Raw genomic sequence first — 27,952 nt, 5'->3', positions numbered from 1 at the left:
AGGACCGTGTGGAGGAGCAGAAGAGAGTGAGATATTAGGTCCTAAACAGTGACTGCCGCAGAACATGGTTGCCTTTGAAAGTAAGATGAGTGAGGGTGTCTGATGTTCGAAAGACCCGAAACACCCACTGAACTCACGATACATCACTGACAATGTGCCTTAGCTGAGCATCAATAGATGTTTCATTACAACCCAAAAAATAGCAAGCCTCTTTTTTCTAAATTTCAAAATAGAAAGTTGCATTTAATTGAAATTTAATATTCTATTCTACAGTATTCTATTTAGTATATATTTAAAGTCAGTACTGATTAGTTCCTGGCTGTTTCTGGGTGTCTGGTCAAATTATTTCAGCTGCCATGTACAGGCCGCTGTGTGAAGAAAACAGGGTATATACATAACGCAGAAAGGTGATTGGACAGTGAGTTTTTTGCCCCAGGGCCCCAATAACACAAATTGGCCATTTACCCAATAACATCTTAACATTCATACAATTGTTTAAATAAAAATTTTTACTTAATACTTCATAACATATTCAAGGACAAAATTAAATCACATTATTACACAGAGAAAACACTGTAGACTCTTTCAAAGGCCTCATTAACAAGAATCTGGCCTGACCTTTGCTGCCGTGGTCCATGCCAAAAGGTTCTTGGTGGAAAAGTGTATTATAAATCAGACATGTAAGGCATTTAAAATGACTAAAACAAGACACTTTTAATGAGAATGTGAGCAGAGTAGGAATATTTAGGGTTTAACCTCCCTTCTTGTATGAAAAGCAGATTTTTTACTTTGTCCATCCACTTACACACACAGCAAGACAGGTTATGTGTTTTCAGAAGCTTCTGCCAGACTTTGAAGGACAAACAAGCACCAAACTGTGAGACTGGCAGGGGAAAAAGTCCCGTGCAGCTATTATTACACACACACATACCGTGATGAAAGATTTGCATGGCTGTCTATTGACGATGACAGTGTGAACCCCACTGGTATGCTTGATTCTCCTTTTCTGTTTTTCTCAATACACACACCTTTGTGCAAAGAGAGATACATGTTTTTTTTTTTTTAATAAGTCCCACTTTCAAGTGGGTGGTGTCAGTCCTGTTCTCTGAGTTTAGAAGTGCTTATTTGTGTCCAGGACAATTTATTTTATCTTACCAACGGGAGCTCTCTTAATGGCGCTAAGATTATTCTCTTGAAACCCATTTAAGAAGCTACTGAGAGCAACGCTTACAAATAATGAAGAGAACAATAAAGCAGGTCATCGTGCAGTTTACCTTTTTCCTCCTTGGTGAAGAACTCAACCAAGCTTTTGTGTATGCAGTCCCTGGTTGGTGCTAGTGCTGAAAATGAAAGAGAGCCAAGAACTTTGTAACACCGACATGGCAATAATGATAAAATAAATATAAAGGCAAAAAGTGTATGTATACACACACACACACACATATATATATATATATATATATATATATATATATATATATGTATTGTGTGTGTGTGTGTGTGTGTGTGTGTGTCATTATTACATCATTAATAATGTAATAATAAAATAATAATAAAGTAATAATGAAACGCTCTACGTGTGCGCCTTGCAGGTCAGTGTGAATACAATCCTATTTAGATAAGACTTTCTTTAAAAGTTCATCTGCAGTCATAACTGGCCAATATAATTTTAACATCAGACTGAAAATTGTAGACATCAATTTCAGTGTGCACTCTGAAAGAGTGCTGAATTTTTTCTCAACTGACCAATCACAACATCTAAAAGACAGCATCATACCTGGCAACAGCATCAGCTCCAAGATACAAATCCCTATGAAAAGTTTCATAAAGCAGAAAGCCTAAGTGAGGAGTTCTCCAAACGTTTGTGAATACAGGCCCCATGCACATTATCTTAGGAGAAAAAAGAAAAGTAGCGGCCTTCATAGCCACACTTATTCCCTAATACACAATAAGAAGAAAGTGAAGCTCAAGGACTTAAAATCCCCCTCTTAATGGATTTAGTGGACATACAACAAATGGGAATAAAAGTTAGAATGAAGAACACATCAAAGTTCAATCTTCTGCCTGAGCTGCATTTATGAAATATGAAGGTGTTATGAATAAGGCAGACTACCCTGGCAACACTTGGCATAAATCTTCCACGGTGCACTCCATAGCCTGTTAAGCACTGAATTTAAAATTGGAATGGTTTGACTCCGAAGAGAAAAGAAGTTTCTTTGAAAGAATAGCTATCAATTCAAGAAGGAGGAAACATTATTTTCCAAGTCCAGTCAGGCACTGCTAATACTACTGATTGCATGGAAATTTTAAAATACAAGAGGTAAAGAGGGTGAAAAGTCCATGTCATAAGAGGAATTTGAGATAAAAACTGTGAAGAAACTGTAATTCTTTGTCTTTTTATTCAAAGCAGCATTATCCTTTGATACCTTTTGTCTGCTTTCTTTTTTGTCTTCCTGTTTTCTCATTTTCCTCAGTCTCTCCCAACTCAGGGAGACATTCACAGTCTCTGTAATGAAAGGCAGCAGTGGCTAAAAAACACAAAACAAAGTGGATGGTAAAGGAAAAGACAGTAGTCTAACTTTTTTGGGAGAACACAAAAGCATAGTTTTCTTTTCTCATTTCATAATTTATATTTTGATTTTTATGTATAAAATTAGACTGAATAGTTACATCAAAAAGATGGTTTTCATGTGCACCATGGGGGTGTGTTTTGCCACATGCAGAGGATCTAGGCTGGGGTAAAAATACTACAGTGCACAAGCCTTCAACCCAGAGCTGTTGCGTGTTCCTGGTTTGCTCATTTGAGGGCTGTCATGACTGTTTATTCAGCAGCTGAAAAAAGAGTGACTGGAATCTCCCGTAAGTCCTCCCAATTAAATGGCAAAATACCCTGTTTGTCCATGCCATTCATACATTCCAGAACGTCAGACAGATGCATTTTCTCATCTGACGCCCCTACCAGCAGAATGATGTCAGTGCCTTCAAAACCATTACAAATCACTGTTGAAAATTTAAAAAATGACATGACTCATGGTTGGAAATGGTAAACGAACAGTAGTCCTCCTTGTTAAAGTCCACTGTTTTGTTGGCCCGTCCATCCACCTCAACCTCCTCCCTATGCAAACTTCTACATCTAGAACCTCATTCTATTCTAGCCACTGGTGGACATTGTCACTATAACAACTTGTTCTGTCCTTCTTCTTACCATTTTTCATGTTTGCCATATATAGTGCACTGTAAATCCATTTAAGGGCTTGTTTTTTGTTGTTTTTTTTAATGTAACAAATTACATTCTGCACCCCTCCTCATCCCAGTTGAGGAGTTTAGTTGATATAATGTGCAGCATGACACTCAGGAAGCAGGCATAAATTCAGTATCCTCTTAGGGATCATTTCATTGGAGTTGCCAATTTGTACAAGCTTGTAACAATAGCTGTGCTCCATGACTGCCCATATCCATTAGACACTTTCTGTGTATAACATCTGTAGTCTCTTTTTAACCAAATCCATTTTAACAGCAACTCAGCGCGATGTACCTTTTAGATACGGCCAAAACAAAACAGTGTCTTGTTCGACCCATCTCAGAGTGGCTTACTGTTCTTTGTACATAGAGCAGAAAATGTGACCAAATGAGAGGTCTACAGAGAGAGGAATAGGAAATAAAAATGCTTTGTGGGTAATCAGTTTTTGACAGTGATTAAACATCTTCAGGTTCAGACAGAGACAGAAGGAAGGGGAGAGAGAGAGAGAGAGCGTCTGCTAGCTTTTTCTCTGCTACCTTGAAAATAAGATTAAAATGTTATCAGTTGTACCACCTGCACAGTGCAGCTCTGACTCTAACTACAAATACAACACGTCAAGCTTAATCCTGAATGTAAGATATGAAACAAACACAGGCTCAGGCACACACATCGGCTGAAACAGTGTCTATGGGCACTATGAAAATGGAACTGTTACTTTAATGGAGTGGTTGTCTTTAAAAGTACTCCTCTATTCCATTAATACATTAGTAGCCTGACAAGAGGACTACAAATCATCTGAAAATCTCTGCTAAAGTCTAGAGATTTGCACAAAGTTAGGTGAGGGGCTGACACCAAGTGGTCAGTTAAGATATTACAATATTGTAAAATTTGACAGTGGGGCTTTTTTTCCTTTTGCTAAATAGCCTTATTTAATGACATGTTAATATGTTTACCAGTCAGACTATAAGTTATCTGCATTTTCATTTTTCAAAGTTCATTTCAAATGTCTTTTGGGTTTTTTTTTACCCTCCATGCCTCCAATTGATATTATAATGTGAAATTAAAAAAAAAAAAAATCTCATATATTCATATATATAAATACATAACTAGCAATAAAATAATATAAGAGTTGTCAGGTATTAAAACAAAAAAAAAGCTCAAATGAAATGCAATTAGGTTAAAAGTAAAGTAATAATTAATATGCTTCCATTATTCATCACGACCAATAATGAATATGTCTCAGAAGGTGTGTGCTCACCTGTGGTCCTGTACTTCAGCCATGTGAGATCAATCCTTAACCAACTTAAGTATTTCTATCTGTTTAATAGCTTCTTTCATTTTTTCACATAAATCCAAAGTTTCATTTCAGCATATGAATAAACACAGGGCTTGATGTATGGTCAGTAAGCACCTTTGTGCTCACAGGCATGGTGCACATGATATAATGAAAGAATATTAGTGTTCACAGAATAAATAGTCTTTTATTAACCGAAAGTGACTATCTATCTTTACGCATTATACATTTCACAACACGATGCTTGTTGTCCTTTAATAACATTAAAACACCTTCAGAAGTTACGAGATGAACTTCTCTGGAATGCACAGAAGAACATGGGACAATCACTTCAACAGACATGTACACAAGAAGCATTTTTGCAATGCATCACAGCAACTGTATTGCATTGCAAAACAAACACTGTAGCATCTTAATCTAAAAGAAATAAATACACCAGATGTGTCTTTTTGTCAGCCGCTGTCCATCATCATACATCAAGGTGGATCCTCTGGTGGCGTTTCAGGTTGCATTTCTGGGTGAAGCGTTTGCCACAAGCCAAGCAGCAATACGGTCTCTCTCCAGTGTGGACCCGTCTGTGAGCTTTCAGGTTGCTCAGCTTAGTGAAGCTGCGACCACAGAGGGAACAGCAGAAAGGCCGCTCACCTGTGTGAGTCTGCAGGTGCGCCTTCAGGTTGCTGGGGTGAGGAAAGCACTTTCCGCACTGGCCACAGCGCAGGAGGTGCCTGGGGCCAGTGTGAGCGTCCGAATGGGGTGCGGGGCTGGCATGATGGGAGTTTGCTGATTGATGTTGGGATCTGATGCTCACCCACGGGGCACCAGTTCGGTTAAGTGCTGCAGCTTGTCTGTCACTAAGTGTGACTCGCTGTACTGAGAGTGGAGAGGGTGGAGCGGCTTTGGATGTGGAGGGAATTCTGCTGAGGGGATTTAAGTTTACAACCTGAGTATGAGCGATAGACAGTGCTGCCGCAGTACTGTTCGAGAGCATGTGAGGGGTTTTTTTCATGGGTCGATTAAGGTGCTGTATAGCCGCTTGCAATCTAAGACCTGTACCAACTTTGGAATGCAGCTTCATAACCTCCTGCACAGTGGCTTTATGGGAAATGTGGTTCTGCTTGCGTGCCTCTGAACTCAGCCTGTGCTGTTTTACTGAGCATGAGAAAGATGCCATCCCCGACTTTGTCATTTCTTTCTTTTCCATATGCTCACTTTCGTCACACCCATCAGAATCAACAATAACCTCCTGCTTTATTGTCACACCCAACGCTTCGCTGTTTTGCAGTCTTGCCTGAGGGGATCCTGAGGTTGAAATCTGATCTCTGCCCAGGGTAACCTGAGTGTGAACATCTGCTGCGATGGAGTCGGACAGCTCGTGTTCTGTACACTTTAGGGAACCTCTAGTTTTGGCCGAATCGTGATCCTTTACAGGCCCAAGTCTGTGATTCTGCAGAAGTCCAGGCCAACTGGTGTCCATTTCCAAAGATGAGACATGACATGGATCCGTAGCCATTTGTGCTTCCTCCTGTTCTTCAGGAAAGCCATATGCAGATGATATCTGTGGGCCTTGTTTAATGATATTCCGCAGTAATTCCTCACTGCTTTCTTGAGTCTGTTTTATTTGTGTCTCAGTCATCTCAGTAGCGCTGTGTGATTCACAACCTGCTTCACCTGGAAAATGAGTGGAAATGGGGATTATATTAATGACTTCAACAGCCTTTTGAAAAAGGTAGATTGTTAACAAAAAGGAAAGTTGGTTGCTGTCATGGCTAATGAGATTAGCCCAATAAACAAATGAATACATAATAATCCATCCACTGACATTGTTTTTGAGCTAAATAAGCTTTCCTACGTAAGAGGATTGATGAACTAACTCGGTTTATTACTGAAGCTAAGTGTAAATGTATTGTTCTAACATAAGTTTGAGAAATTGCCTGCATGAGAAGATATTGACCTTTCCACCCACAAGCCACAGTAGTAAATGCATTCAAAGGTCTACTAGCTACAGGGAATAAAGTGAAAATATTTCAACATGCAGGGGACAATAGGCACAATGGGACACTAGCACAATAGTTCAATGTAGTAGGTATTATTGGGAAATAGTCACAGTGCAAGCTGGGGAGTTAATCTGGTTCAGTTCTTTTTGAACGAACTGAAAAAAAAATCATATTTATGCTATGAGGCTGGATTGTAGTAAATAGGTACTAATACTAGACAAGATACTGGAAAAAATGGTTTTCATTATTTCAATTATTTACCTTAAGATGGTGTGTTACCTAATGCTACCTGAAGGGCTTGTTAAATTCATAGTTCATTAAATCTCATTAATCCTGTTTTGAATAGGGTTTTGTGCTTGTTTTGATTTTGTTCTGGTATTTATGTTCTTATGTTCTGGTATTAAATTTATGAAATTGGTAAATGGAACCATTTCCTTTACACAATTGCTAAGTCCCATTATAATAATTATATTATTATTAGGTGTAGTAGTAGGATCAAATGTGGAACCTATTATGTTTCATGTCCCTTCACCACAGATACAAAGACAAATATATAGCTAAAGAGATGAATAGGTGGGTGGGTAGGTACTGTAGGCAGGAAGGTAGTCAGAATCGTAAGAAACTGACGTTCAAGGGAGGTCAAATAAAGCCACTTACCCACCTCCAACATATCAAGTGATTTTTCTATATTAAAACTTTGTTCCATATATTGGGCCAGACGATACATTCTCCATGTCCACAATCTATGTGTAACAGAGCTAGAACGATTGGCCTATCTGCCTAATTGGCTGACACTGGCTTACTGCAGACATATCATATCCATGTTAGAGATGCCCATTTTGACATTTTTTTTCCAACCGATAGCCGATGGTCATTAACAAACAAGATTAAAATGTGCTATGTAGAATAGACGAGTGACTGTAACCCATTAAAATCATCACACACCTGCAACGCTGCTGTGAACAGAGTCAAACAAAGTAAAATTGACCAACAAACAAATATATGAAAACAAATATTGAATCTTCCAGCACTGAATGTGCTGTGTATAACTAGTACAATAGCCTCTCCCTTGAAGGAAAATATGAGGATAAGGAAAACTTATGAAAATAAATAGCCAACGAAAACACACACTGAATCCTCCAGCGCCAAGAACACTGTAATGAAAACCTCCTACTGTTCCTCCTCCACTCTCACCTGATTAATGATCAGAGACAGCCGACAGGTTGACAAAATGGAAATTTGCAGTTGCATTTTTCAGACCTCAAAATAAATTAAACAAGGCAGGCCTACCTCAGTCCTCAGCATAACAGCTTGTCTACTGTCTTCTATTCAGAAGTAGCAACATGTCAACATGCTGTGGGGTAAGTCCGGTACACAGTCTGTTAACTGTGGACCCACAGTGGAAAATACCAGCTCGAATGGTTTTGACATCCCAGGATGTTTTAACTGAAAATATTAACCTGTCAAAGTTCTTATTGTGGTTAAATATGATCTACACTAATCTGTGTGTATATGTTGGCCGATATGTGACAAGAGCACAGAAACTGAGAAGTTTATTTTGACATTGTAAAAAGTCCCACTCAGTATGTGTCTTGATTCAATAGCAAGATTGTTTATGTTATGAGAAATTCCTATTGACTTACACATATATATATATATATATATGTGTGTGTGTGTGTGTGTGTGTGTGTGTGTGTGCGCGCGTGTGTTCACAACACTCACCATCAACAGTACTGCTCCACCCTCCCAAATGTGAGGATGAACAAGGCAGCTTATTGACCTTATCCTTCTCTTCCATCTCCATCAAATCCTCTTCTTCTGTGGCCTGAACAGGGTGTAGAGCATATCATAGAATACTGAGCATATACAGTATTTTCAGTCCAATTAGTTTTCAGAGCTGATACCACATGCACAATCTCTTTTACTACAAAACTGATCTTGCATCACTTAATATGAAAATTGAATTCATGAATATGTGAGAGCAATCCTGATACTATGTCTGCACTCCATATTTCTGCTCTAATATAGTCTCATGCTGTGACCCACCTGTGATTCCCTTTCAGGGCTGTGATTGGCTGCAGGATTGTCTGCCTCCTGTGGTAACTCTGATATGACTTCTTGTCTGTGGCTTCTTGTCCATCTTTCAGCAGAATCGCCCTCTTTCTTCACACCACAACTCCTCAACACATCTAAAAAGAGTAAACACTGTAGTGTAATAACATAGGAAATCCCCTGAGCTATCTCAACACCCATGTTATGCGTTTTTGTTCTTACTATTGAGCTGGTCTTTACACCTTTCTTCTGCAGCGTCAGTGGACAGCTCCACATCCTTCTTAGCACAGTCAACACACCTTCCTGTCTTTCCTCCATCTTTCCCCCCTTGTTCACTCAATTTCCTCTCAGCCCACTGCAACTGTATCCTCAGAGACTCCACCTCCTGGCTCCTGCGCTTCACCTCCTCCAAGAAGCCGTCCTCCACCAGTCTGGTAACCTCATACATGGCTGTCTTTACCACAGTCTCCATCACATCCGAGAGCTGGGTCTGAAAGGTCACTATGAGTGTATCCAGGTCCGACATGGCAGACTCTACCAGTGTCCCGCGTCTAATAACTGTTATACAGCGGAATTCCGCGCGTTTGAGTAGGAAAATAACAAAGAGAGACACAGAGTTTTCTTCTTGGAAATTCTACCACATGTTGTTTGGGCTGTACACCATTATTGCAGAGCAGTCTCTATGCAAGTTTACATGTTGTTGTTGTTGTTTGTATTTCATAATGAGAAATAACAAGAGATTCATGAAATTATAAACGTTAAAAGGCTCACCTAACTGAACCTCGCCTGATGTTTACTGACATGAAACAACTCCAACTCTCTGGTAGCCAGCTAATGTGGCTCTTTAGCTTGATCTTAACGGTAAATTCGTTTGCTAGTTAACGGCATCAAACCTTCAACAAATCGTACACAACCACGAATTATATAAACCATAGTCGAACCTAACGTGTCGTTCTATTTTATCGTGGTTTTATGGTCTTCACAAGTGCAGACTGCTTAGCAACGCAAATTCATGTGTACATATCATTTCACCGAGCTAGCTAGTTGTTTTACAACCGCTTGTGGTTCTTGTTTTTGCTCGTGACGTCATATACCACGCAGTACGGTGGCCTGATCTGAGGCCAGTGAATAGCAAAACGCGTTTCAATAAAGTGAAACCCATAGGCTGCGCCAAGCAGGATTTGAATTAATTTTCAGCACAAAAATGCATTTTAGCTATTGTGTAAGGCATTGTGGTCCCATACGACCAATCTGTCCTGTAATGTAATTTACTGGAAGGAGACAAAAAAGAGATTTTGTATTTCTTTTTTAAATCCATGACTATGAGTGATTTAGAAATCATATATTATTCTTCATCATTTCCTCCAAGGTCCCTTATAAAAGTATGTGATACTTTCCGCATTAAAACTGCCCCCCTATATTTTAATGCCAGGTTACCAACATAGGTATGTTAACTTATCCCCTATGGGAAAATTTATCAGATGCATTTACATTAACAGTTGAGTAGTTTTTTTTAGAACATCTCTAGATGAGAAAATTACCTTCCTGTGAAGGTAATTTTTATATCCAGCCTGGTGTACCAAATAACAATTAATGGGGTTTTGACCTATGCTAACTACTGCATTTAGTAGCAGTGTACAATCACAGATGACAGTCAGGGGACAAACTAAGGTTATGTGGCCATAACACTAATAAGAAAATACATTTTATATATTTTTTAGGAATCCAGAACCCCCAGAAAAAGAAAAACCTCATAAAACTGTGGAAGGAACATTCAGACTCCTCAGAGATAAATGCCTGCTGGTTCTACAGAGGTTCATACCCAGGACCCTTTTGCTGTGAAGCAACAACAGACAACACTTACGTTCCTTCAGTGGATGTTGTTGCTTTTTTATGCATGTTTATTGATTAATCAACCTTTTATCATTCTGAATTCCAGTATGTTTCCAACTACAGAAATGTTCCTTTTAATCACTAAATCTCACTGTCAAAAAAAAAGTTTTGACATCTAATCAATTTCTTTTTCTGAGATGAGTGTTGATTACATATGAAGGTCCTCCCTTAGAGAACAACCTTTTACTACATTGTCTTCCTTCAACCACATAAATCCTTCTTCCAGCAAAAGGTGAATCAAACCTCTACTGAAAAATCTACTGATATGTGACCTCAAGAACTCATTATTTTTGAAGAAATCTGCAAGGATTTTCAGTTTTATCTTCCAAACTCTTCATCATGCTACCCTGTTGTAACTTCACTGTCACTCCTCATCTGCAACAACAGGGCTCAGTACTGGGTTGGCTTCACTTTGTATTTAGCAGAAGATGACTTGTCCCTCTGATCTTAGGCTTATGCTCCTTTATAATTTCCCTGATGTTCTGTTCAAAATAATCATATGCATCATATGTGTTTGGTCTAACAATATTCAAGCTTAAGGCATTAAATATAGTTGTATCAATAATTTCTGGACTTGTATGACTTCTTTTACGGGTTTCAAGATGTCTATAAAAGCACAGTATGTGCTTTTGCCACATGGAAATTTACTTTAAAGAATTTAATTTTTCCCTTTAAAGGCTCTAGACAAGCATGGTAGACATTATTTATTGTTTAAATTGTGATGATTTAAAAAAATGCAGCTAGAACAACCACATGCTAGAAATGGGATTAAAACTCATAACTTTGGCTCATTTGTTTTATTTACAGAAAGAATTTACAGACATGGTAAAGTAGGCAATGACAAAAGCATGAAAAAAAAAAAAAAATCCAGCAGTAATGCATTTTTAGTTTGGTGATGTACTTTTAAGCCAATTCACTTAAGGTGAGTAATTTTTTCAGTAACAAAATATGCAGCAATAAAAGGGTATGTGATGTTATTTTTGTTGTACATTTTTAATACCTATATAAAGTTCTTGAATGAAAACCAGAGGACATGGACTTGAAGAGAAGAATAAAAAATGGACCTGACCAGAAAATATGACTTTGGGTTGTTGCAATGTTGATGAAAAACAACCATGTCTTACAAATATAAACTTTCATTTTTTTGACCTCCTAATACCACAAAGAATCTTAATTTATCTGATTATTTTTCCCCACACTTCCCTGGTTTTATAGGTCTGTCATGTGTTTGCGCTGATGTGATTTCAGATGATCCAGGCGTTTGAAGCTAAGGCCGCAGACAGCACAGCAGTATGGTCTTTCCCCTGTGTGGGTACGCTGGTGAACCTTCAATATGTCTGCTCGTGTGAAGCTCTTGTCACACATGGTGCACTGATGAGGTTTTTCCTGTGTGTGAATTCTCCGGTGCAACTTCAGATTCCAGAGACGGCTGAACTTATTCCCACAGACAGTGCAGCAGTACGGTTTGTCCCCTGTTTGGCCACATTTATGTGTCTTTAGATCAGAGAAAGAAGGGAAACCTTTTCCGCAATGGCTGCAGAGGTGAAGCCCCTGCCCTGAGTGAATCCTCTGGTGGACTTTAAGGTTACAGGCTTGAGTGAAAGTCTTTCCACACTGGGTGCAGGAGTATGGTGGTCCTTGTCCAGTGCCTTTATGTGTCTGCTTGTGAGCCTTGAGAGAGGCAGAATCAGGGAATGACATGGAGCACTGGTTACAAGTGTGTCTCCTCCCTCCTCTTCCTGCTGCCTGATGCTGCAACCTCTCTCCCAAGTTTAAGGTGTCACTGTATGTATCTGAGGCACTATACATATCCTCTGCGCTGTCTAAAGAAGGGTCAATTCGAGTGCCCTGGCCGCGGTAGCTCAATCTGCCACTTGAATCACCAGACACATGTCCTGGGTACAAGATACCCGGGTCCTGTAGATACCCTTCCTCGTTGATCAATAAACAGCTGAACTCTCCACTTACATCAATGTTAGTCCCTGAGGGTGAGCCTGCAGGAGAACTGACCAGACCTCTTCTATTCCGTGTGGCATCAGTTTGGTATGCTTGATGCTCAGATCCTTCAGGTGCTTCCAAATTCCCCTCATAGTGCCCCATGTAACTCAGATCCTCACCCAGGTGGGATGGTGATCCTCGCAACCCATCTAAGTTATCCATTTCTATCATGCTGGCATCGCCATAGCCAGTCTTATCAAAGCCACTCAAGTCTTCCATACCATATCTGTTTTGGAAAAGTGGCTCAGATGGGTCACCTGAGTGTCCATGATGGCCTGATTCTGGCCGCTGGTCAAAGCAGGTTTCCCAGTTCACATTGCACTTTGAGATCTTCTGGTCACGTTTACTGGTCCCTGGCAGAACTGATGTGTCTGTTTCTGACCAATGAAAGGAGAAGAGTTATGGGTATATGGGTACAGGGACAACAATGACATATTTATCAAATGCACACTGAAAACTATTTTAAAGCCCATGTTGAAAATGTGAATCATCCTGTTTATACTACAATTAACCAGTAAATCTGTGGTAATGATCTCTTTCTATACTTATGAAGTGGTGTGCATGTTGTTGCACTTGAAATCGCTAAAACATTGTAGCAAACATTTTGTTTTACAAAATGTAAAAGTTGCAATTCTCCTAACTTCTTTTCATTCTGGATTTCTCCCAAGGAAGACATGCATTTTATGGGCTCTATTCACATTCTGTGCTTTTGCCATATGTTTGACACAAAGTTTTTTGAAACTAAAAATTGTCTTTTCAATTTTCATTTCAAGTCTTCTCATTAGAATAGAAATCTTTCAAGGCAAATGTGCGGCAGGACTGCAGTGTGGCTTGTAACACTGGCATATTAAGACCATGTTGGTTTAAGTGAAGCATGTTGTGACTTTTCTTTGAGTATTACACAGACACAGAGTATTTACACAAGAGAGACCTTGGGAGCTTGATTTCATTTTTGTAATGTTAGTGTGCATATTGCACTTTTTTTCTTGTGTTTTTTCATTCTTTATTTTTCCGTGGTTAATGCTGTGTTTCTATACAATAGCAGAGAAGAACTGCTGGTGCCAATTGTGGTGCTTTGCAATAAAGTGCAGTAAGATTATCCCAAGAAGTGTGGTAATTGTCACTATACAACATAATGTAGAGTTAGATCAACTGCACTTCCATGTGACTGAAATTAAGCTATTAAGATTATTAAAATTCCTTTTGAAATGTAGCTTTTCATACTCTTTTCGCATTTGCAAGCAAACTGACCATCCAAACTGACTCCCCATCTCTCTTGGGACTCATTGGTTTCTGGTGTGATGCAGAGGGCCTCCCCCTTGTGCAGTACATCCAGCTTTTCACCTTGTGCACCTGGAGACTGACAGACAAGAAGAATGGCAGCATTAATACAGGAGGTTCAACTCTACACACCCCAAGAGAAACCATTAGCTTGGCACTTGATCAACAGGCAGTTTAAATTTAAAACAATAGCTTTTACAAGAAGAAATTTACAGATATAAAGTTAAAAAGAGAACAACATAACGGCCTTTGATCATGGTTACTAAATATTTTAAACATTGTAACTTAAATTACTTACTTAAATTTAGCTCAATTAATGTAATAAAATGCCCTCTACCTGTGCTGCCCTCATGGCACTGTGGGCCTCTGGTTTCGCCTCTTCCACTTCATGCTCAGGTGTCTCTACATCAGTGCCACGGGAGTTATTTATTTCTTCTTGCAGCATACTCTCTTGTTTCAAGCTTTTCTCTGTGACAGAAAAGAAGGATATTTTTAAATAGGGAAAATATGACTGATCTATTTTGCATTTTAGGGACTCAGAGAGGCACATGGAATGTTCCAAACTGTTACATTTATGCCAACACATGACTAATTTAATACACTGCTTGTATCTGGTTTGTGAATGTTAGAACACCTGCTTGTATTTCATCAGAGATCTCAAAGGAGTTTTAAATCGAAAGCAACTGGACTTGGTTATTTGTCGAGGAAGACGTTTCACCTCTCATCCAAGAGGCTTCATCAGTTCCTTCTCGCACCTGACCAGGCTGGGACTGGTCCAACTATCTGGTGTGGAGACCCAGGTATTTAACCTCAGGGAGGGGCTTTCACAAGGCTGATGATGTCATTGGTTCCCTTTGTGCTCCATGTGCCAACGACAGTCGTTAGAGTGACTGTCTTGGTGGAGAGTTGGTTTCAAATGAGAATATTCACAGGCTTATTTCATCAGAGAGATTTTGGTGGAGTATCATTTAAAGATAGTTAAAGCTGCATTGATTATTTTCACTTCAGACGAGCAGGAAGAACTATAAACACAACTGTTTTGCTTATTTTTTAGCCAATGTGTTAGTAATCAATTACACATGTACAATCTAACAGACACAGGCTAACATTATCATTAATTTGGAGTCATGTTCTTGGCCACGCTCTTTTCATCTCCAACAACTCCTGATGAAAATCTCTGGCTCAGCACCTGCTTAAATGCACTCCTTTGTTCACTGCTGCTGGGCAAGTAGTGTACAGTTGGTTTATCTGAGCTTGGTGTGACTCAACCAAACAATGAAACCATAAAACCAAAACAAAGTGCTGAAAGACATTTTACACACTGTAGAGCTGAGGGGACCTGTAGAGTCCAGAACCCGTGATTATTGCCTGTGGGTTTGTAAGTGTAACCAACACCTCTCACATTAGCATAGGAATTTGATCCTTTGTTTATATAAAAATATTGATTGGTGCAACTTTTAATCCTTTGCGGAGCACCTTTGTTGACTTTCATGTAGCCTACCCCGTCACCTAAGATTTCCAAATGTTCCCACTCAAAAGAAGCTCAGCAAGGTTAAGGTAATCAAGTGAATTTGATAATACCATTCATAAGAAAGCGGATGTGCATTTAATCACCCATGTAACATGATGGATGGGAGCCGAATATGGATGAGCACCACCAGACAGACTCACCTGTAGCTCTGGATTTCTCCTCACCAGACTCCGCGACTCTCCCGCAGTCAGTGCACCTCCCCCGTCTGTCTCCCTCTCTTTCCTTGCGTCGACTCTCGGACCACTTCAGTCGCCTCTTCAGGGACTCGACCTGCTCCCTGCACCGTGTCACCTCTTCCAAAAAGCTGTCCTCCACCAAGCGGGTGATCTCATACATAGCAGCTTTAAAGACCGTCTCCATTACACCAGAAAGTTGGGACTGAAACGTTACTATAGCCTCGGCCATGATGACAACAATGTGCAACAACTCTGGACAGTTGTTTGTTTCCAGTAATTTGAAGAGAAGGCAACTTTCGACCGGCACTTTAAAGCTGTGGAGTACGATTTGTTGGCCACAGCCAACGTGGGTCCCCCTTCACTGGATGTGGCAGTTTCTTAAACTCGGCTCTCAGTATTAAACAGGTTGTAGACATGCATTGGCTGGTCCAAATTTACCGCATGGCTATTTCCATCACACCGAAACTAATGTTAAACAAACTGAAGAGTCGTTTGTAGCGTCAGCGTTAGCTAACTAGCCTGCTGCACTAGTTGTGATTACGACCACCATCTGATAAGCAATTATCGGAAACATAAAATTGCCATCTCCAGCATGTATATAGTTTATGTGTAGTGCAAGATGAGTTTTGAATCACAAGTAAGATAACGGTTTAGCTATAACCTAACATCACAATTTGCTTCCGTTAAGCTATCGCATTTCCTCCTGATTCCGTAAACAACAGCACTTCCGAGATTTAAAGTACGGGTCGTGAGTTGGGACAATCTTAATCATTCCAGCATATGGCTGTCTGATAAAGAATTACGCTTTTTAGTCAGGGATGATGCATGGTGTATTAATTGTCATTAGTCACTGACATAAGTACCACATTGTTGTTTTCTTGCCAACGTAACATACATCCAAAAACACACATGTAGAATTTTGTGGTTCACCGGAAATTTTGTCCAACCCCCTCCTTCTTTTCAGTCAATGTGCGTCACACAAAGCAGAGACCGCGTCTGTCCATGGGAAGGAGCCATGTTGAAGCTGCTCCTAATACCATGATTTTAAGACCGCTACAGTAAATCTGCAGCCAGGAGTGGACTCACAGCGAAACCCTCGGACGAACGGTAAATCATACCGAAAATGTCAGCGGACGATTTCCAGACCAAGTACGCTTCTGTCATGGAGAGTATGCTCAAGAGTGCTGTCGCAGAGACCACCAAACTTTTCGAAACTATGGTCGACGACCTGAAAGCAGAAATATCCAGAATTAAGAAGGAGAACGAGGATCTCAAAACAAGATGCAGGCAGTTTGAGATTGGGAAAAGCCAAACGACTGTTTACACCAAAGAAAGTGAGCCTTTTCCACGGCCGAGCGACTGCTCCGAGAAACGTGACACAGCTGTCCAGTGTGGTGAGTTGTGATGCCGGTTATAAATAATGGTACCAGATACCAATGTTGTCGTCTGTCGATGCTGCTATTGTTAGACAATATTATGAATGTGTCCTTGTTATATGAAATAAATAAAGCAGCTCCTGTCTATCGATGTATCAGTATCGTAGCCTAGCCTAGGCAAATCTGAAGCGTGGGATCTAAAATAGGAGGGAAACCATACTATGTTAGCGGAAGAGGTCAGGATGTGGTCATATGGTTACACAGCACCAAACCGTTAGCAATTTATATTTCTTAACATGCCCACTTTAAAAAAATACATGGTACTTTTATGACCTTTTTGACTTACTTTGATATTATGCTGTTTACTTACTACTGTAATTTCAGATCTATGTCGATGGCACACACACCAAAGACTGACAGCTCACCATGTGCAATAACTTATCTTTTCCTTCAGCATTTGAGACTCACCTTCGCAGTTTTGCACTGTCCACTCTGCTGCTGTAACACTGCATATTTCCCCTCTGTGGAGCTAATAAAGTAACTGTCTTCTATCTCAATCTCAATCTAAATGACTTGGAATAGAAGATATACACTAGAAACAAGTGACTATGAAAATTCTTAATGAAATAACCATGAGATATTTTAAAGATAAGATTGCCTTTATTAGTTAGTAAAGAATGCTATGTCAAAAAAACTGTCACACAGTAGTGAAGCTAGATCATACAATTTAGCTGTTTCTTTTAAGTCTGATGAATCGTTACAAATCATTACATTTCAGCCCTCCATAGCATTCAATGAGGAAGAGAGGTAGATTTTCTTAAAAATATTTATTTTTCAAACTATTTATCATACATCAAAGACTCATAGCGAACACAAAAACCGTTCTACTTACCAGTTCACATATACAGCCACATTGTGTTTATAATCATGCATTTGCAAACTATTACTAATTTTGCGAGAAGAAAGGCTTTTATAGAAATAGTAAGGGCTAAATCAAACTACAAGTTGGAAGTTTAGTCATGGTGACGATGAAGTCATGCGACAGTTGTGTAGTAAATTATCTTTTTACTTCTGGTGATTATAGTAAGGCTTCAAAATCGTAAAAGTGGTGTTAAATTATGAAGTTTGTCCTGCTGAACAAAATGTCAAAGAATCATAAACATTTGTTTGTCACACAGTTTACTTTCTGCAGTAATCCAAGAGCCCATCTAAAAATCCCATTTGCTTTTTGTCAAGGCAACCATGGTAATGCTGAAATTCAGAATGGCCTAAAAAAAATACATCATCCCTGCAGCAATCTGACCTGGAGTATGTCTACACTACTTATGTTTTCATTTTCAAACGCTGTTTTAAAACGAGAACGATCTCTGTCCAGACAACCGTTTCAGCTCTGTATCAGAAACAGTCTGCGACCATACTAACACACCTGAAAACTCAGACATACAACTTTTCATGTACACTGATCATGCACAAGCAGGTGTAAACAGGGAGCCGATTGTCTACTCACAGTTGTATTCAGCTGATTAGTTGCAAAAAAAATACTACCGACAAGGAAAGCAAAGGGAGTTGTTGCGTTAACATGCAGAATTTCACTGCACAACAGCCGCTAGCAAAGACAACAAGGTCAGTAACGCTTGTAATTCATTACTCATCTTGCTTTCACCACTGGGAGTCGAGGCTGAGACCCAATCAGGAAGCGACTGGGTGTGTCTATGTCATCCTTTCCAAACATCTCTGTTTTTGCCTATCCAGACTACGGCACAACTCCAGAGTTTTCAATCTAAAACGGGGCCAGCAGCATTTTCAAAACTCTTCATTTTCAGGGCTGAAAACTCTGGAGTAGTGAGGACGTAGCAAACAACACGTAGCAAAAGAGATGCATTTTAAAACGAAAACGTAGTAGTGTGGATGCTGGTGATAAAGACAAAATGATTCATATCCAGCATTACTCAAACATAGGTTCTATATGGTTGTTCCACCCAGGTAATTAAAATTACTTGGTTTCAATTTAGGTTATTCTTACATTAGAATGCCTCATTACAACCTAGTTTTAATGTAAAGATTAACAGTGACTTGAGACATTATATTTGCAAAGTCCTTTAATCTGCCACTGCTGCAAAATGTCTGTAGGGGAAACACTGTGTGCAGCCTCAGTTATGTCTAAATTTTAATGATTCAGGACATTAGTTTAAATAATCATTTATCATGATTTTTGTTTGTTTAAATTTACAGACCTAGTTCCTTTTCGCACCATGCTGGTGGAGCAGTGTCTGCCACTGAGAAATTCATCACTGCAAAACCGACAGCAACAATGCAGTTATGAAGAGATGGAGTACGGTTTGCAGGAGCACAACTTTGAGACCCATGGGGAGGGAAATTCTCAAATGGCATTTATACTTGTCAAACAGGAGGTGTGTGTATATCTTCTTAGTAGTAGTCAAATAAATTATCTTGTTTCTTGACATTGAAATATGTTTCACTCCTATACAGGAATCATATGATGATTCTTCTTTGCATACTATCTTGAAGCAGGAGGCAGATGAGCCCACTATTGTCTATGGGCAATTCTCAAATGCAGGTGAGAAATTAAAACCTAACTTTAATTTTTCAATCAAAGTTTGATCATTTGTAAAATTTAATAAATCCTACAGTCTGGTATGGTTTACCACTCACAGTTCTTGCCTTTTTATTACTTCTCATATTTCCTCCATGATATCTCTGTCATGGCTGTGCCTAGGTTTACCGCAGGCCACTGCTTGTGGAACTAAAAATGAAGGAGCTCTAATTAACCAGGACTATTTCACTGGAGAAATTCCTGAAAAAGATGAAGAGACCCCAGTTGTAGAACTACCCTGTTCAAGAATGCATAGAGGTTTACTAGAAGTCCAGAACCAATCGTCTGAGCCTGAGGATTCATTAGTCATTTCATTCACTGCAATAAAAGATGACAGGGAAGACAAGACAGAGGGAGGACTTGCATCATCTGAAGAACAACCAGTGATGACTGCTCAGCAACAATCAGTGGTTGAAGCATGTGAAAAACAGCAGCCATCAGTATTCCCCCAACAATGTCGAAGAGAGGGAGAAACATCAGTAAATGAACAAAATGATGTTACTCTTCGACATTATACAGATATGAATTGTCCAGAGAAACAGTTAGCAGAACCGACACCACAAAACAAAGAAGCAGCATATGAGGAACTAAAAAATGGAAGGGCAGAAGCTAAGACTAGTTCCCAGCCAGTACGCCGTAGAAGAGGACGCCCACCAAAGAAAACAAAACATCTACAGCAGCCGGTTAATGTAATAATTGAATCACTATCTACTGATGTCACAACTGAGCAAGAGGTGGCAGATTCCCCTTCAGTAAGGGTGGAAGAGGTTGAGGTCTCTTTTACAGTTGATACAATGAATACTGCTGCATCTGAGTCTCCACAAGCATTTCCAGTTAAGCCCAGAAACATTTCATCAATTATCACTCCATCAGTCCAGGAGAGACTGAACACTGCTTCAGGAGATGTGGAGAACAGTATGGTTGGTTCTTTACCTGTTTCAGTTGCATCTTTGACTGGAGGATGTTCCTCTGAAAAAGAAAAAAAAAAAGAATCTCAACAGCTTGCCATGAAAATGGAAACCCCCTCCACTGAAGTTTCATCTGCAACTGAAACATTAAACTCTACACCAGCAGAGTCACCACAAGCACCATCAGTAAACCTGAGAGCACGCCGCACCTCTGTAACTCTTCAGGATGCAATGCTACTAGTTGAAGCAATGAATCGGTCAACAGAGGAAAATACATTCTCCTCTCAGAAGAGAATGACAGCACCACTCCAAAGCCAGCATGCTCCCCGTGTGTGCACCTTACAAACTTTGGATGAGGTCCCAGCTGAGCCTGAGACACAACCACTTCCTCTTGAAGTTGCAGGCAGTCTACCAGAGTCTGCAGCACAATCAACAATAAAGACACTTAGTGCCAGTCCTCAGGTTACAAATTCCACTCCAACCAGTGAAGATCCGGTGCACATTAAGGCTGTCATGCCAAAACGACAACGTGTGGTCACTCATCCTGTCATTACTGCTACACCACCAAAGCCATCAACTGCTGCCACTCAAACAAGTCCACAGTCACAGCAGCACCTTCCCCATCCTCTGAACCAATCTGCAGCACCAAGTGAATCAGGTAACGCTGCTTCTCATAAAATAATTATCGTGCCAAGATCAGTACCCTCATTAATACGTCATAAAATTGCAGCATTGTCCCCAGCCAAGCTTCCTACTTTTGTGTCACCAGTTGTTGCTGCACAGAATAAAAGTTTACTTCCACCTTCTTCAGGTACGAGCTTACACCCTGGAACACTTTCCCTTCCCCCTGTCCAGAAAACAATATATGTTACCTCCAGAAAATTGCTTCCTGTTGTCCTGTCACAGTCGACTGCCACCTCAACAGACCAGCATTCAGGGATTCTGCCACACCCAAAAATCACAATTCCAGGACATATGGCAGCTGTGGCATCAAGGGCACATCAGCCACAGACAATTGTTCTTACAAGAGAGCAGGTGTTAGCAGAACCAGCTGCTGCTGTGATGGTGTCATCGTCACAGTTAATGTCTTCAGATGACGTGGCTTCGATATCTCAAAAGAGGGATAATAGGACTGACCACTTGGAATCTCCCAAACAAACAACAAATGCACCTACAGAAACGTGTTCCAGTTTAAAAATGTCAGTTCCTACTGGGCTGTCTCCAATGGTCAAGTTAACCAAGCTGCCATTTTCAGTATTAATCAAAGAATCAGTGCAGATCCCAAGGGTGCTTCCACATAGATGTTATGAAACCCAGCCCCTTTTGAAAGAGGGTACCACACAAGAGAAATTGTCATCTGTGGTCATATCAACACAGCCATCACAGATGCCAGCGGTATCCATTCACATTTGTCCCAGTTTAAAGGAAACTTCTGTATCTGTAAATACCTCTCAGATATCAGAAGAGCAAAATAACATTCAAGAGATGGCATTGTTATCTTCTGAAACATGCACCAGTTTGGGAGAGTCACACGTCAGTGGGTATGTGCACCCATCTACATCACCCAAGATGACTGCCCCAGTCTTGGAGAAGTCAGCAGCAACCATCAGCACAACTGAGCCTTCAGCTTCTAATTTTGTAGAGGATATAATCAGTAATGCAGCACAAGATTGTGCGCTACCTAATGACCCCCCTATAGTAGACAAACAATCAGCTGCCCTTGCACAGCTAACCGCCATCACATCCAAGGACACATCTGACCCTGATTCACAGATCACCCAAAACCAGTTCCTGGCGCAGCTGGCAGTGTTACCTATAATTCAAGCCCCCAAAAAGGTAATGTAGTAGTAAACACTCATCAGTCTGTTTAGGAATATAATTAACACAGTGATAAAACGATATTTGTACTGGTTTCCACTAGGGATGCCCAATCATGTTTTTATTGCTGCCAATACCAATTATCTATGAGTGAGATCAGCCGATCCACAGCCAATAACGATCATTTTTTAAATTTCGTTATAGCAGCTGGTTGGTCAGTCTTTGTAGTGTACAGGGACCTCCAACAGTAAAAAATGTAAAAATATGCCTCAAAACGTGTATTTGATCTTTTCCCCACAAGTTATTTTATCGTGGCATGTATTGCAGATGGCGTACGCAGTCTCACACTCTTTGTAAAAGTTCCACACTGACGTGTTTTGATTTGGTGGTCTATTGCGCACATGTGCATTGAACAAGTTGGGAGACTGGACTACACTACACAGCACACAGTGCTTCTTTCAGCCACAGACATCAGAGAATTAACCACAGGTGCTCAGTGGCTAGGAGCATTAATTCCGATCTACCGATCACGTATTTTTAATGCATATCGGCCGATAATAATCTGGGACTGATCAATCGGGGCATCCCTAGTTACCACGGATTGAGGCAGCTTGTAGTGGACGTATTGAATATAATGAATAGGGCTCCAGTTAATGATTATTTTTACTAGCTGCTACAGTGGGGCAGGTATTGTTTTCATCGTGTGTGTGTGTGTGTGTGTGTCTCTCTCTGTATTTTTCACTGTTTCACTCGATAAATGACTGAAACATTTAATAGAATACTCACCTTTGTGACAGGAATCTATACCCCAGCAGTTAGGCTGTTAACAAATGTTTTACACAAAGTAAGTCGTAAATACTCAATATTATGTTGTAAACTGACAGAGACAGAGATTTAGAGATATGTAATATTAAAATTTGTAGATCATATTGGCAGCATTAATTTTGTAAATCATTAATAATCATCATGTGAATTGCTGTTGTTCCTATTTTACTGGAACTCTTGCAAAAAAATATTTTTGTTGCTCTGTAATATATTTGTTGCTTAATTTATTTATTTTTTTGCCTTTTTATAGGCCTCTTCTAATGACTATGCAGATACCAGAGCTTCTAGTGCAGAAACCTGCACCAGTGGCAAGAACCTGTTACAGAAAGACTCCCTTGTGGCCCGACTCCGAAGTCACCTCAAAACTCACTTGCAACCTAGAAGAACTAAAACAAATCCAGAACCATGCACAGAAACAGATACCACCACTGTAAGCCCTAAAAAACTTAAATTGGAGAATGATAGTCTAAATGATAAAAACACAACCAGTGAACCTATTCCCACTAGCCCTAAAATGCCAGGTGTGGTTGAAGATGTTACATCTCTAAATAAGACTACTAATGACCCCTCTCCTGGTAGTCCAAGGAGAAGTGGACTATGTAAAGATGCTTTTAGACCCAAGAGGAGTGTGAGTGAACCAATTAGGAGGTCAAAGGCTATTAGTAAATCCACACCAAGGAGGTCTAGTTCAGTTAGAGATGATTTAGGCTCAAACAATACTAAATCCACTTCTGTCAGTCCTCTAAGGTCTAGTTCATCTAAAAATGAGGGTAGCCCCAAAAATACTAAAATTTGCATTAACCCTAAAAATACCAAATCCACACCTGTGAGCCCTAAGAGGACTGGTTTGACTAGAGATGGTGCTGGCCCTAAACAGACTAAATCCACCCCAGTGAGTCCAAAAAGGTTGAGTTCAACTAGAGGAGGTGGTAGTTTTAAAAAGACTGAATCCTCTGCTGTTGGTCCTGGGACATCTAGTTTGAGTAAAAATGGTACAAGCCCTAAAATGTCTGCCTGTGAAGTGATTTCTATCAACCGTAGGAGGTCCACTTTCACTCGAGACAGTTGTAGCACTAAACGGATTAAAAGGGAATCCAGTTCTTTCAGTCCTAGGAGGACAACCATAACTGCTATTGCTATAACAGGGAGTGAAACTTGTTCCCCAAGTATTAGGTTGCCTAAGTTAGCTAAAGATGGTGTCAGTTCTAGAAAGACTGTGGAATCGACTACTGCTAAAAAACCCAGATTAATTCAAGATGGTACCACTCCCAAAAAGAGTGCAAGAGTTTTGAATGCTAAAAAGTTAGCTAAAGCAGCAAAAGCCAAAACAATAGCTAAAATGAAAAATTCCAATCAGGCCAAACTGCAGAATGCAGCTAAAACAGGCCAGTTAGCAGAGAACCAGGCCAGCTGTCAGGCTGTGAAAAAATATACAACTAAAGCTGTGTGGATTCCTCCTAGAATTCCAGCCAGTAAAACACCATCAGCAGGTGGAAGGAGGCCATCGCTGTTACCAGTAAAGAAAGAGACAAGATCCCCAAAATCCCAGAATCTTGCAGTAGTTTACCCCCCTAGTGTTTCTCTCCACCCCATACCTGTCAAAGCACCACCTATTATATCACCATTACAGCCTTTGTCAGTCATTGGTGGGCGTCTGCTAAAAAATCAGTGTGGGGAGTGCGGCCGTATCCTCAGCAGCAGTGCTGCTCTTGAGAGCCATGTAAGTCTTCATACAGGAAGCCGACCTTTTTCGTGCACGCTCTGTGGGAAGAGCTTCCCAGACTCCAAGGGTCTCAAACGGCATGGCCGGGTGCACCGCAATGGTAGGATCCATATCTGCCAGCAGTGCGGCAAGGGCTTTGTCTACCGTTTTGGCCTCACCAAACACCTACAGATGGTGCACAGCAGAATTAAACCTTTTGTCTGCCAGATCTGCAACAAAGGATTCTTCACAAAACGAGACGTTGAAGCCCACATAAGGATCCACACAGGAGAGAAACCATTCCACTGCAACCTCTGTGAAAAAAAATTCACAAGGAGAGTAGAACTAAATGTACATTTGAGGTGGCATAATGGGGAGAAGCGACACTGGTGTCCATTCTGCGGAAAAGGATTTTTAGATTTAAATAACCTGAAAAGGCATAAGTACATCCATACAGGGGAGAAACCACATTCCTGCCCACACTGCCCCAAGCACTTCACACAGTCAGGCCACCTGAAAAAGCATGTTAAAAATGTACATAAAATCCAGTGAGAAAGGGACATAGATTCCACCATGTTCCACTGGGAATTGTAATGATTTTTATAATGACAGATATTAAGTCTTAAAACGGGAGAACATATTTTTTGTTTTTTTCCTTGACCCAGTTGAATTCTAAAACAAATGCAAATGGAGAGTTGGGGTCCCACTTTATTATTGTTTGTCAGAGGATGTTGTCTTTTTATTGTAGTTTTAGAAATTCATACAGCCATAGTTCAACATTTTGGGTAAAACTTAGTTTGCTTTCTTGCCAGGAGTTAGATAAGAGGACCAATATGACTGTCATGTCTGTGTGTGAAGTATGGAGCTGGATCGGATACAATTGGCTTAGCATAAAGACTGAAAGTAGCATATCTAAAGCTAATGCGTTAACGTGCATTAACATGCAATAACATGTTTCAATAAAAAAAAAAAAAAAAAAACAATATGTGGTGGTAGACGGGTTCATGCCTCCACTGGTTGCCTGGCAACCTCACAGTCAAGACATACTGGGAAGTCACTATCTCCTTCAAGAGTAAAGCGAATGACGGCGATATCTGAAGAAATCATTTCTTAAACCAAGGTTGATTGCCAAGAGCATATGTGTGAAAGACAGCATTTTTTCCTCTTGGCTAATGAAAGAGTGATATTAATAATTTATTTGAACTAATAGTCCTGATTTTTTTTTATTGAACAGGTGATATCACAAGACTTGTGAGATCGACCAAAACCCAGTTTTAAAAACACTGTATCTCTTACTAGATGGTCTGTTCGGCCTGTTACAGAAAAAGAAAAAAGATTAATCTGACCAACTCCAAAGTACCCTTTATAATGTTCATGAAACATCTGTTTTAGACATGGGCTTTAGTGCTATCATCTGCATATAAGAGCACCACACTGATGTTTTCTAATTGGTTCATCACAATATTGTCATCAGATATCTTGCAATATCACTTAAGAAAAATTGACTCAGTAATTTGAGGCCTAATTTATTGTCTAAAATGGTAGAATATGCCTAATATTTACAGTGTGATTTTTGGAGCGTATAGGAAATGAAAAAATTATTGAATTATTGAATTGTAAGTAGTTATTTAACTGTAAAAAATGTCAATAGTTTCAATAGTTTTTACAATTTAAATTATTTATATTGCTTTTCTGTTTTGTTGTTAAAATTGGCAACACTTGTTAATTGTAATGCTTGTGCAATAATTTACCACCTAAAGCAAGGATTATAAATGTGTGTTCACAATGAACATGAAGAAATCTTTCACCTCGCAAGAATATGACCATTGGAATGTATTTGCAGTCTGTGTTTAATTTCTGTAATGCCAATGAATGTGTGTGTACAGTCACTATGTGTTCAGCTGTGTATGGTTGTACCTCACACCAGACTCCAGTTTTGAGCCCCAGACTCATTTTTCTCTTCACCTTCGATACAATCATGGAGTGGAGACTTATAGTTTACATCATACAAGTTGATTTCATTTTGAGTGGCCACACAGTGGTCTTAGTTCATGTCACCTTGAACAAATTTGCATCTGATTATGTTTACATGCCTTTAATTTTGGCTTGATGTTTGGTCTAAACACACCTTAAAACGATGGGTCACTGTCCGGTAAGTAGCGTTAGTCACAGCTTCAGCAGACAGCTGTATTGACATGGAGCAAATTCAAAGTCTGACTCAAGTAGGAATTAATTAATAGTTGTATCAAATTGTAAAAAGACAGGATGTTTGTCTTTGTTTAAATACTTTTTAATCCTCTTTTTGGTCTGAAAGATGTTAAAAGCTTGTTTCCCATTTTCCTAAACTGCTAATTAAATTCAAACAAAGGTTGGACAACACTGACCCATCCCTCTTTTATAATTAAGAATCCCAGTTAAGAGATTGTAAATATTCTGAATAATGTTGATCTGATCTTAATTAAAAAAATATCTATATTTTCTTGGTCCTGTTATTTGAAAAACAGGTAATAAATGTAGAGATGTCCAACTAATCCCCATCTGTGTACTCTTTTCATCTTGAAAATACTGGTTGTCTTTCTTAAATAAGGTTAGTGTAATTTTTGAGCATTTTATTATTACAAAAACTTATAGAGTGAATAAGTTACAGTAGCCCAGAGAGCTCAACATATTGCACCTTAAGAAAACGATGTAATAGGAATAAATACAAGCAAATTCGGAAAACAATCAATTTGACAACATATGAGCTGTAAATATACACAACCAAATACAGAAATGCACAGCAAGTTGAACAGATGACAATTTAAGTGTTTCCAGTGGACACAAATAAGTGTTATCAAAATGATAAAGATGTTTTCTGGGTGTTTTGTCTAGTTGCATGTCTTATCTTAAGGTGCAATGCATTGCGTTTTCTGGGCCACTGTAATAAGTATTATGTCTGCAATCATTGCTTCTGGGACCACAAAACCCACTACAGCACCCTAACTGTAGCATATACAACACTTAGTTGACTTTTGGCAGTGAATGATATTTTTGTTAGATGAAAATGTAAAAAAAAAAAGATAATTTACTTTACATCTCTATTATTCCATGGCAAATGTGATAAAATGTGATTAAAAAGGTAGAATAATAATAAATCAGACAAATTATTAGTTTCCTTCATTCTTTCAGAATAAAAACCCTCCTTTTTCTTACTGTATGTTCATCCTTGTAGTAAAAAAGATTTCTGAAACATGTTAGTACACAAAACAT

General features: G+C 39.5%; 2 protein-coding genes across 6 annotated transcripts; one reads left to right on the top strand and one right to left on the bottom strand.

Moving 5' to 3' along the window:
• Window positions 1–4,702: 4,702 nt before the first annotated feature.
• Window positions 4,703–16,413, bottom strand: LOC139635988 (zinc finger protein 62 homolog). The gene is made up of 8 exons (XM_071503609.1): window positions 15,425–16,413; window positions 14,091–14,221; window positions 13,724–13,832; window positions 11,687–12,849; window positions 8,804–9,215; window positions 8,576–8,718; window positions 8,252–8,354; window positions 4,703–6,203 (listed from the first exon to the last, which is right to left on the bottom strand). Exons 1-8 carry the CDS (start codon window positions 15,687–15,689, stop codon window positions 5,005–5,007), a joined length of 3,525 nt encoding a protein of 1,174 aa, XP_071359710.1. The 5' UTR covers window positions 15,690–16,413; the 3' UTR covers window positions 4,703–5,004.
• Window positions 16,414–16,443: 30 nt separating this feature from the next.
• Window positions 16,444–27,234, top strand: LOC139635776 (uncharacterized). 5 transcript variants are annotated; one of them, XM_071503208.1, is made up of 6 exons: window positions 16,444–16,854; window positions 19,069–19,247; window positions 19,327–19,414; window positions 19,574–21,016; window positions 21,170–22,194; window positions 23,252–27,234. In XM_071503208.1, exons 1-6 carry the CDS (start codon window positions 16,584–16,586, stop codon window positions 25,253–25,255), a joined length of 5,010 nt encoding a protein of 1,669 aa, XP_071359309.1. In that variant the 5' UTR covers window positions 16,444–16,583; the 3' UTR covers window positions 25,256–27,234. The 5 variants fall into 5 exon arrangements, with proteins under 5 accessions (XP_071359309.1, XP_071359308.1, XP_071359307.1 ...); XM_071503207.1 differs by having other exon boundaries at window positions 19,369–19,414; window positions 19,574–22,194; XM_071503206.1 differs by having other exon boundaries at window positions 19,366–19,414; window positions 19,574–22,194.
• The last annotated feature ends 718 nt before the right edge of the window (window positions 27,235–27,952 follow it).

Source organism: Trachinotus anak, unplaced genomic scaffold, assembly GCF_046630095.1.
Source record: "Trachinotus anak isolate AG129_WGS33_773 ecotype Australia unplaced genomic scaffold, CSIRO_AGI_Tana_v1 ptg000019l, whole genome shotgun sequence".
NCBI classification, from domain to species: Eukaryota; Metazoa; Chordata; class Actinopteri; order Carangiformes; family Carangidae; genus Trachinotus; species Trachinotus anak.
Note: the sequence above shows the minus strand (reverse complement) of the source record. Positions and strands in the feature narration are given on the sequence as shown.

What these genes read in the sequence shown, in the direction of transcription:
- LOC139635776 (XM_071503205.1), top strand. Translation starts at nt 16,584, where the DNA reads ATGTCAGCGGACGATTTCCAGACCAAGTACGCTTCTGTCATGGAGAGT. An exon ending in TGACACAGCTGTCCAGTGTG is followed by an intron (nt 16,855 to 19,068) that starts GTGAGTTGTGAT and finishes TTAAATTTACAG; the next exon opens with ACCTAGTTCCTTTTCGCACC. An exon ending in TTATACTTGTCAAACAGGAG is followed by an intron (nt 19,248 to 19,326) that starts GTGTGTGTATAT and finishes ACTCCTATACAG; the next exon opens with GAATCATATGATGATTCTTC.
- LOC139635988 (XM_071503609.1), bottom strand. Translation starts at nt 15,689, where the DNA reads ATGGCCGAGGCTATAGTAACGTTTCAGTCCCAACTTTCTGGTGTAATG. An exon ending in GTGCCATGAGGGCAGCACAG is followed by an intron (nt 13,833 to 14,090) that starts GTAGAGGGCATT and finishes CTTGTCTGTCAG; the next exon opens with TCTCCAGGTGCACAAGGTGA. An exon ending in ATGGGGAGTCAGTTTGGATG is followed by an intron (nt 12,850 to 13,723) that starts GTCAGTTTGCTT and finishes TTCATTGGTCAG; the next exon opens with AAACAGACACATCAGTTCTG.